The following is a 10,011-nucleotide window of genomic DNA, read 5'->3' as shown; positions in this document are numbered from 1 at the left end:
TTCTTTCTAATGGAGTATTCGAACTTCAGAACTCTCTGAAAGGTTTCTTACTATCACAAATAATAATAAAAGCATGATGGCTAAATGAGCCAGGACATTTCCTATAGAAATCTTTTGCTTTCATGCACCAGGAAACAAACTGGGCACCAAAATAAAACAAAATCCCTATATTTTCATCTGAAATACAGCTGTCCCAGGAGCTCAAGCATGTGCTGCAGCAACTATGGGAAATGCAGTGAGCTGAGAGTAGCTGACCAGAGGTAACGTGTAAAGCACTGGTAGGGATGACATTGGGTAGAAAAATTTGTAAAAGCTGTCAAGAGAGAGGAAAGTGCGAGTCCAAGTCCGAGCTGATCCTCTGGATTCCCTTGGGGAAAAGAGTGGGAATGTCCTGCAGGCAACTGCTCAGGTGGACAACAGACCCAAGGAGCTTCACTCTGAAAATGCTCCTTTCCCCAGAATGGGAACCCAGTGGACTGGTGAACCCGGAGGTCTCTACATAAAGAGTGCCCAAAGTTAGGGTAGGCAAATCTTCCCCAACCCATCGGAGCCAAGGTGTTCATCAAACCTCCCAGCAAACCCACGGAGCGTACGTCTTGTTCCCGAGAGTCCTCCAACGGATCAGCGAGTCTTGTTCCCGTGACTGCTACCACTGCTGCAAAAGAAAAGTCAGACGAGTTTTTTTGTGATCCTTGTTTCCTTTTTTGGCAACTTCTAAAGGTGGGAAACACCACCCAGAGCCTTCAGACCTAAGCCACGTTATCAGCAGAGAACTTAAACCGTGGTAACCCCAGCTTTGAGACCACACATGCATGTGTCCCAGGTAGTGGAATTAAGTGCACTGCAAAACACTTGACTCCATGTGACTTCATGAATCCTTTTCACAACCTCTATAAGGTCCCTGGAGAAGCTCCTGACCCCACAAACTCCTGTGCACAGACCAGGGCTGTCTCCTCACTGTGTTTTTCCCTGCAGGTGTTTCCACAAGCCATGAAGAGCTGCAGCAGCAATGCTTCCACTAAACACTTTTTCCTGGTCGGCTTTCCGGCTCTGCAGGATTTCCAGATGACCCTCTTCATTGTGTTCTTGTTATTCTACCTGCTGATCCTGGTTGGTAATGTCATTATCATCACCGTAGTCCTGGTTGACTCGAAGCTCCACAAGCCCATGTACTTCTTCCTGATAAACCTCTCTGTGCTAGATGTGCTCTTTACAACCACCACCGTTCCCAAAATGCTGGCCATGTTCCTGGCCAACGCTAAAACCATCTCGTTTTGGGGCTGTTTCCTGCAGATGTACAGTTTTCACGGGCTCTCGGTCACCGAAGCGCTGCTTCTTGTTGTCATGGCTTATGATCGCTACGAAGCAATCTGCAACCCGCTGCACTACGCGGCCAAAATGACCAGGAGAGTGAACATCCAGCTGGCCGCGAGCGCCTGGGTGATGGCACTGCTCGTCCCCGTACCCGCCATCGTGCAGACCTCTCGGTTGTCCTACGGCGCAACAACCACGGTTTACCACTGCTTTTGTGACCACCTCGCGGTGGTACAAGCAGCGTGTTCGGATTTCAGCGCCCATCTCCAGACCTTCTTGGGCTTCTCCATTGCCATGACTGTATCCGTCGTTCCTCTCCTGCTCGTTACCCTCTCGTACATCTTCATCATTGCCTCCATACGAAAGATCAGCTCCAAAGAGGGACGTGCTAAAGCTTTTTCGACCTGTACTTCCCACTTGCTTGTGGTCAGCACCTACTACTCTTCCATTGCCGTCGCGTATGTTTCTTACAGAGCGGACATTCCCGTTGACATCCATGTAATGAGCAATGTTGTATCCTCCGTTTTAACCCCCCTGCTAAATCCGATCATTTACACTTTGAGAAATAAGGAAGTGAAATCTGCAGTTAAAAAGACATTTTTTCAGATAATTTCTCTGCTTCTTAAAAAAAAATAACTTATTTGGGTAAAATCTACAGCATTATAAAGACTGATGCAAAATTGGTCCTTTGATTAATCAAGACACAATTGTCTTTGCAGTCTGGTTTGGGTCCTGTGAACTGTGGTATATCCTATATTAATGCATTTCTTCCTGTTTCTATGAAGTTTTTAGTGTACTTGCTTAAAAATTATAATTTTCTACCATATTTTACATTCGTCTGTGACTAAATCACTGATGCACTAAATAAAGCTGTGAACACACTGAACAAAACTACACAAGAATGATAGCACATTATACTCCCCCTTCCACATTGCAACACAGAAGATTCATTATTTTACTCCCTCAATTTAAAATTTCAGACATGGTAGCAGTTATTTTCCTGAAAATGAGAGGTGAGCCTGCATTGTTATTTCTGGGTGAGAAAATGGTCTACAATATTACTTTATAAGACTTCAAAACTACGGGAAAAGTAAAAGACAAATTTAATTGGCAACACGTAGAGCTTGATGAAACGGTTTCTGCATGCAATATCGCACTACCAATTTCCTCTTTTATCATATAGTCTGATTCATGGATTCCTGTATAATGAAGGATAATGTGAAGCAACAGCCAAATAAAACACAATGAATTGGAAGAGGCAGAGATTCTATCAGGCATCAAAAAGTATGAATATTTATCTGTGGCTCACTTAATTCATTTGTTTTTCAGAACAGGCAGATATTGTGGCATAAATGAGTATCTCTAATTGCTTCCAGCAGTTCTGTTTTTGTAACATACTGAAAAATACACCTCTCCTAGATGTCTATCTTTGATGGACCCTTTCAAAGCACATTAAAAGGGTCGGGGTCAGCTGCAGCTGATACGTGGGTGAAGAGTTGGGCTATCTCTCTTCTTGCATGAACTCACTCTTCATTTTCAGTAAATCAGCCCATCTTCCACTCCCTATCTGCCCCTCAAACACGGCCAGATGCCAATGGTGGAGGAGGAAGGACCAGGGCATTGCTCAGGCAAGCTCCTGATGGAGCTGGAGAAGAGACCATTTTAACTCAAGATGACTCATTCTATCTAGAGCATGATCATTGCTTTGAGAATCAGCATAAGACCAAACGGGTGTCCATTATCAATAAAAAAACTTTAGATCTTTCATCCTCCTTTGATGGAGCTTTATTGCTTCTTGACCTGCATCTGAGCAGAGCATCTCCAGCGAGGTGGGCTGCCACCCAGATAGGAGAAGACCCTGCCAGGCTGAACACTATGAACATGGAATTTAGCCCCAGGTGCTGCTGTTCTGTGCTGTACAAAGATGTACACAAAAATTGGAGAATAAGTCAAAGATCCGTACCCCTTGGAGGAGAATTAAGAAAGGGTTAATCTAAAAAATGGGGTACTTTTGGAGGAAGAAGACAGGTTGCTCTTATAATGGTTAAAATGGAGACCCTGAAGTGCAGAACAGATTTTCTGTTATGAGAATGAGAGTGGAAGCATGAGTCAGAGTTGCCAATGACATTGGTGTGTCCACTCCTGGGTTCCCAATCTCCTCCTTCTGTGGGGCAGGTGGCAACACTTCAGTACGTTGTCCTTGCATAGATCCCGCTGACACAGAAGGATAGTTGGAGGTGAAACACACAGCAGGGCTGAGCTCTGCAAATTGAGAGCTGATCATCACTTCCTAAGACAAGAAGGATGCACAGATTTTAGCAGAAAGATGGAAATTCTTTATCTCCACCAAGGATCTCCCTGGCCTACTTAGGAGCGTAAGTTCGGGTGATTCAAGAGCTTTTATGAGACAAGCTAATGAGTTTTATGGACTTGCAGGATTAGGCTGTGTTAGAGAGGGAGCTCCGTGGATCACTGAAAAACCAATTTTCCCTTGATCCCAGTTATGCAGGATGTAGCCTTAATTTCCCAAGAAAATACATTAGCTTCCCCATCACGTATACTTGGCATGGCGGTGAGTTGGAGACAAGAGTGGCTCAGGATGCAGGCTCTGGGTTGATGATGGATGACCACGTTGGGTGGAGGGTCTTGCTCTGCAAAGACCAGAGGACAAGCACAGATCAGGAGGACTTGGGCTGCTTGTCTGGAAAAGAAGGGGGACAGGGAAGAGGGGCTCAGACTGGGAGAGCAGGATGATGAGGGTCCAACAGTGTCAATGTGAGAAGGTCCTGGCCATGGTGGGTGCAGAGGTCGTGTCCTGAGTAGGGAAGCTCAGATCAGATTGGAGCTGGGGGAGGCTGGACAGAGGAGGTTAACGAGGAGGCTGAAGGTGATGGATAAAGAGATGCCACTTGTCAATGTGAAGAAGCCAAATGGGAGGTTGAAGGTGATGCTGGGGGAAGACCTAGTCCTGCAGTGGGCTGTGCAGGGAGACAAAGAAAGGCACAAAACTTAAAATAGAGTCCCAATAGTTCCCTTCCCAGGAAGGGAAAAGATCCTGGATTTGGTCCTGGGAAGGAAAATGATCCTCAAGTGGCTCCTGGGAAGGAGTTTTGGGGATCATCTTTTCCGTCGCTCCACAACACAAACCACCAAATTCATCCAAATGTATTTCTGCCTCCTCTGCATCACTTTTACTAGAACTAGAATAGCCTTTTAGGTTGAAATCCCCTCTTAATTAAAAGTGTACAGTGGCAAAGAATCCTTCATAACCTCCAGTAAAACGTTCTTATTTTTTATTATTCTCAGTGGTAAAAAACTAAGCCTTATTTCTACTTTGATGTTACTCATTTTCAGTTTCCTGTCATGAGATCTTGTTCTATTTTTTGTCTAACACCAGATCTCTGCTCCTCATGTAAATCCTCATATAAAATGATCAAACTCTCCCTTAATCTTCTTTGATGAGCTAAATGAAATGGGTGCCTAGAGACTCTTGCTATAATGCCTCTATTCCAAACTTTTAACCATTCTTGTGGTGGTTTTCTAAACACTCTTCGTGTTTTAATGCTCTTCTTGAAGGGTGTTCAAAAAAACTTGATAAAATAATCCTGTATTTGTTGTACCATAATCAAAACCAGAGATTATCGCTGACTCATGCTTTAAAGATTCCCTTGCTGATAGATGTAGGAGGATGGTTTTAGTCAAGTAAAGTAGTTTTTCAGGGGCATTTCCTAGAAAAGAGCCCTTGATGGATAAATCACATATCCCAGATGGATATGTGGATCTGATATACTTTGTTTGTATGGATTTTTTCCAGGGCATGGGAAGCAGGCAGCACCCAGATGTGCAAGGAGCTGGGCACAACAGCAATGCTTAGCCCAGAGGGTATCCCCCTTGGGCTTGGATACCTGCTTCTCCTGAGATCCAGAGCTTGGAAATCCCTCTGGAAGGTTTGTCCTTAAGCCCTCTGGTCAGGAGAGACACAAGGTTGGCCCAGATCCAGCTCCTTCTTCCATCTACCAGGAGCCTGGACCACATCTCCTGTTGCTTTGCAGCACCCCAGCCACTGTATGTGCTGCCTCGGGTCAAGGGCCTAGAAAGCAGATCAAAATTGAGAGAAATTGAGAGAAAAAGTGAGCATGTCCTCACAGTACGCTTACGAGAAAACAGGTAGTGCCGTGCTGCGCTCTGAGGACTATCTTGCATTGATTAGTCATGAGAAAAAGAAATAATTCAGCCTTGCAGAAGGGACCAGCCTTGAGATCTCCCCCATTGCCAGGGGACAGGAGGTGACCAGCTGCGAAACGAACGCGATGGGAGTCACGGGAAATGGCACAGAGCTGTGAATCATAGTTGGAAATGAGCACCGCCCCAGCATGCGGGCCTCATTTTTAAGATTATTTCAATATAAAGCTGGTATTTGGACCTCTCTTCTCCCTTGCATATTACACTGCTCCTGTCACTGCTTTGTCATTGAGCAGATGGGACTTTCTGGGACCTCCTGAGGAAGCAGCTGAGCCTGCCATGACAGTGAGTCCTAAATCCGCTCCTAGTCACGTCATCATGATTTTAGGCAGCTTTTAAAGGGAATTTTCACCTTCTTTAATGTGAGCAGCTCATTCACTTGGCCTAGATGGATTTTTTTTTTTTTTTGGTGTAAGACCCGATGCTGATGGTTGCTGAAGAGCAAAGCGATGAATTCGGTTGACTTTGGCCATTCCTTGGATGCGACAGTGATTGGAATAGAAGATTATAGCAGGCAGTTGGGATAGAGGGGCTTGCAAGCAAACAACATTGGAATAACGTTGCAGAAAATAGCTACAAAGCCAGGATGCTAAAACCATCACCTCATTCATTACCTCTGACAGCAGAGCTATTCTCCCTAACACATAGAAACCATTTCCAGTTAATATTATTTATTATCTGCATCAATAGCATTATAATAGTATCTAGAGGGATTGTGCCACTTTGTGTTACAAGACATTGCATTCACATAATATGTAGTTCTGCTCCAAAGCTTCATTGGAGTTTAAGATGAAATAAAAAAATAAATAAGAATCATGTCTAGCAGAAGAATCCTGTAGATTCTGAGCATCAGTTTTCCAGATACAGCTAAGAGTATATTTGTGTCTTCAGTCTATTACGAATATGAACCTTCCTAGCTTAAACACCCAATTTGTATTTCAGCCTGAAGAACACTGTGTAAAAAGCCTTTATTTTTCATCCAAACAGCAAAGTTTCTAAACTAACATATACCAGCAGTTCAGATCACTTTTTCTTGAGAGAGGTATTACAGGAATACTGAGACGGGCTATTTTTTATGTCAATAGCGGAGAAAATCAGAAAATGGAAGGGTCAAATCAAGCAAAAGATCTCAATGTCAATATTTTCACCTACATAAAAGCACATGCAGGTCTCCACTGGAATGGTGGTGGGAGAAGTCGCTGGATGTGGAACTCATCATTCCTCTGGTGGTTGAACTGGCTTTTTCCTGCAGCCCTGTAGCACTTGGTGACATCGATCTGTGGCCTTTCCCTTGCTTTTTGTCTCTTTTTTCTGCTTTCATTTGACTGCATTTCTTCAGTCCCAGAAAGCTACATGACATTGGCTGTGTATTCGTCACGCTGAGAGAGTCTGAAAATAATTGATGGGGGGAAAGGCTTTTTTCCTTCGCACACAGAAGAAGAAAAACCTTATGGCACAAACTGCAGGGAGCCCAGGCAGCATCTGGGAAGCCACTTCGGAGTCACGCTTTATTGCAGCCTTCCTATATAATGGCTTTCGTCAAGGCTGCTTCTGAGGAAATCTGCATGGCTGTGAGCCACGACAGGAGCTGGGTGTCCTTCAGATCCTGCCGGGGGTCATTAAGCCCCATGGCCCTCACTGGGTGATATTTTGCTTCGTTATCTGCCACGTCAGAGCGGTGACATCCAGGGGCTTTTGCTATTAGAAAGGATGGGGCACTGTGAGGGTCCCAGCAAGGCCTCTCTTTGGCCTCACGCATCTTTATCCCAGTCTTCAAGGAAAGAAAAATGAGCAGCATCTACTGGCATGGATTGGGAGCCAGCTGGTGTCCGTGCCAGGGAATTACTGCTCTACAAGATGACCTGAACCATAATTCACAGAGGTTTCCCAGTTTTGAGAGCAAAATGCAGCCTGTCTGTCACTTTGTGTGTCTTTCAGTCCTCAGATTTACTGTGCAAACAGCAATTTTGTCTGGTTACTTCCACAAAGCTTTTGGTCTTCCCAACCTGTGGATAGACCGGAGTAGGGTTTCCCGGTCAAATCTCAGTCTGGTAAGCATCTATGGTAATCCTGAAATATTTAAAATGATTTGGTGGTGTCCTTTGCCTGATAAATGTCCTGGTGTTGTTTTTTGCAATCTGCTTTTTGATTAAAATGCAGATTGTGCTCTTTGGTTAGAGCCTAGAGGCATTTTCTTTGGGGAAGCATATGTTTTTGACTCACACCACTGTTCACAGCTTTAGAAAGAGCTGCCTAAATTGAATGGAAGCTGCACTAGTGAACGCATAGCAACTTCATTGCTAAGGCAGGAGGACGAGGATGAGCTCAGAGCAGCATCTCGGAAAGACAGCTCAAGCCCTTGGCCTGTGAACCCCCGGTTTGCTGATTTTGGATCATTTGCACAAGCTCAAACTGCCCTTCTGATGCTCCTGCAGTGCACAGGACAGCGAGGCAGCCTCCCTTGCTGCTGCATACGGTGACCTGCTGCTTTGGGGACGTTCGTGTCTGAACCCACCCTTGCCGCTTCCCGCAGCCCCTCCTGCCTCCTTCCTTCCTCCCGGCCCCATCCAGCCCCCGGAGCGCTCCGGCACAGCCAGGTTCATCCCCTCTGCTTTCACGGAGCAACATGTGGACTAATCGCATCATAAAGCTGCATAATTATAAGTGTGGATGTACCCAATTCATCACCCTTTCTCTGGTGGCTCACATATAATTTTTGCTCTATTTTTATGCCCTCTGATTACCTACGCCAGTGTGATGCAGCCCTGGGAAGAGTCAGCTCTCATCGCAGCCATTTCTTTTTAATTCTTCCCTGACATCTCTGTTTAGCTTAATTTAAGCTGACCTAAGTTTTAGCTTAATTTAGGCTGACCTAAGTTTCACTGTTATGTTTTATAAATTAGCTAGCCCTTTTATTCTGGAGGGCTACAGAAATCCATTAGCATTACTGTAACCCTCCAGCTGTGTCTGTGCCTGGTTCCTCCTTCTTTATACTTGAATAATCTTCACTCTGTCATTTACCCTCAAAACAAACCTTCAAAATAGGAACAAAGCCTATTAAAAAATAAAAATGTTTTGCATAAGTTAATAAGTGGCTAATAGGGATTGTTCACAAGGGTAGAAACTACATGAAGGGCAAATGGCAGTTGGGTCCAGGTAGTTTGCCAGGCTTTTGTGGGATTTGTGGGAGTAAGCAGAGAAGTGACATCTTCCCATGGCCCAATTTGTTAAGGAGAGCAAAAATGAATAGTGAAGAGCAAAAATGAATAGTGAAGAGCAGCAGAAGGATCCCGTGATCCTGAACCGCTGAATCCACTGTGTGTTTGAACATCAGCATAGATGAATACAGAGCAACGTGCATGAGCAAAGACAACCCAATCACACGCACTAACGAGTTCCAAATTAGATGTCATCAGCCTGGGAAGGGCGTGAAGACAACCATGGAAATGACTAAAACTTCTGGGCAGCTACTCAGTGCTGAGCGGGGCTGCTGGGGCCCGTCCAGGAAGAGAGGCCACATTTTGGTGGACGAGGATGGCTCCTCTGGGTGCATTGGCACCTAATTTCACCTGCCATCGTCTGCTCCAGGCACCAGCAGATTCCTCACTGCTCTTGGAGTCATTTAGGGGGTTCTTGCCTCAAAAATGTTGCATTTTCTCCACAAAATGTTGCATTTCCAGCAAAGCAAGACACATCACTCAGGTTTAGGGTTTTTGTACTCACCCTAACCAGGTGGGGTGGGAGGGGCCAGATAAGGGAGGTGGGGCCTGGTAGGGTGGGTGGGGTCAAACGAGGGGTGTGGCCAAGTGGGATGGGTGGGGCTGGTGGCAAATGGGTGGGTGTGGCCAGGTGGGGTGGGTGGGGCAAATAGGGTGGGTGGGGCTAAACAGGGTGGGTGGGGTTGATGGCAGGTGGGTGGGCGGGGTCAGTAGGAGTGGGCGGGGCCAAGAGGGAGGCAGCAGGACCTGGGCTGTGACTGCGGACAGAGAAGGAGCAGGTAGGTGGGAATGGGATGGGATGGGATGGGATGGGATGGGATGGGATGGGATGGGATGGGATGGAGTGAGATGGGATAGAATGGGGTGGGATGGGATGGGATGGGATGGGATGGGATGGGATGGGATGGATGAGATGGGATGGGATGGAGTGAGATGGGATAGAATGGGGTGGGATGGGATGGGGTGGGATGGGGTGGGATGGAGTGGGGTAGAATGGGATGGAGTGGGGTGGAATGGGATAGGGTGGGATGGGGTGGGATGGAGCGGGGTAGAATGGGATGGAGTGGGGTGGAATGGGATGGGTGACAGTTGGAAGTGGAGCCAGGTGGCAGTTGGTGGCAGAACAGGCCCAGGTGGCAGTTGGAGGTGGCACGGGGTGGGGTGGAATAGGGTGGGTGGCAGGTGGAGAAGGAGGGGACATGATGGAGTGGGTGGCAGTGGAGGAAGGACAGGATAA

At 46.2% G+C, this 10,011-nt stretch overlaps 1 protein-coding gene across 1 annotated transcript; it reads left to right on the top strand.

The window, feature by feature from the left end:
- Nucleotides 1–990: 990 nt before the first annotated feature.
- OR2AT4 (olfactory receptor family 2 subfamily AT member 4) lies at nucleotides 991–1,950 on the top strand. Its single transcript, XM_010214466.2, has one exon. It carries the CDS (start codon nucleotides 991–993, stop codon nucleotides 1,948–1,950), a length of 960 nt encoding a protein of 319 aa, XP_010212768.2.
- The last annotated feature ends 8,061 nt before the right edge of the window (nucleotides 1,951–10,011 follow it).

Source organism: Tinamus guttatus, unplaced genomic scaffold, assembly GCF_059628265.1.
Source record: "Tinamus guttatus ecotype Peru unplaced genomic scaffold, ASM5962826v1 Tinamus_guttatus_pri_ptg000533l, whole genome shotgun sequence".
NCBI classification, from domain to species: Eukaryota; Metazoa; Chordata; class Aves; order Tinamiformes; family Tinamidae; genus Tinamus; species Tinamus guttatus.
Note: the sequence above shows the minus strand (reverse complement) of the source record. Positions and strands in the feature narration are given on the sequence as shown.

Excerpts from the sequence above, each read along its gene's own strand:
- OR2AT4 (XM_010214466.2), top strand. The coding sequence starts at position 991 with ATGAAGAGCTGCAGCAGCAATGCTTCCACTAAACACTTTTTCCTGGTC.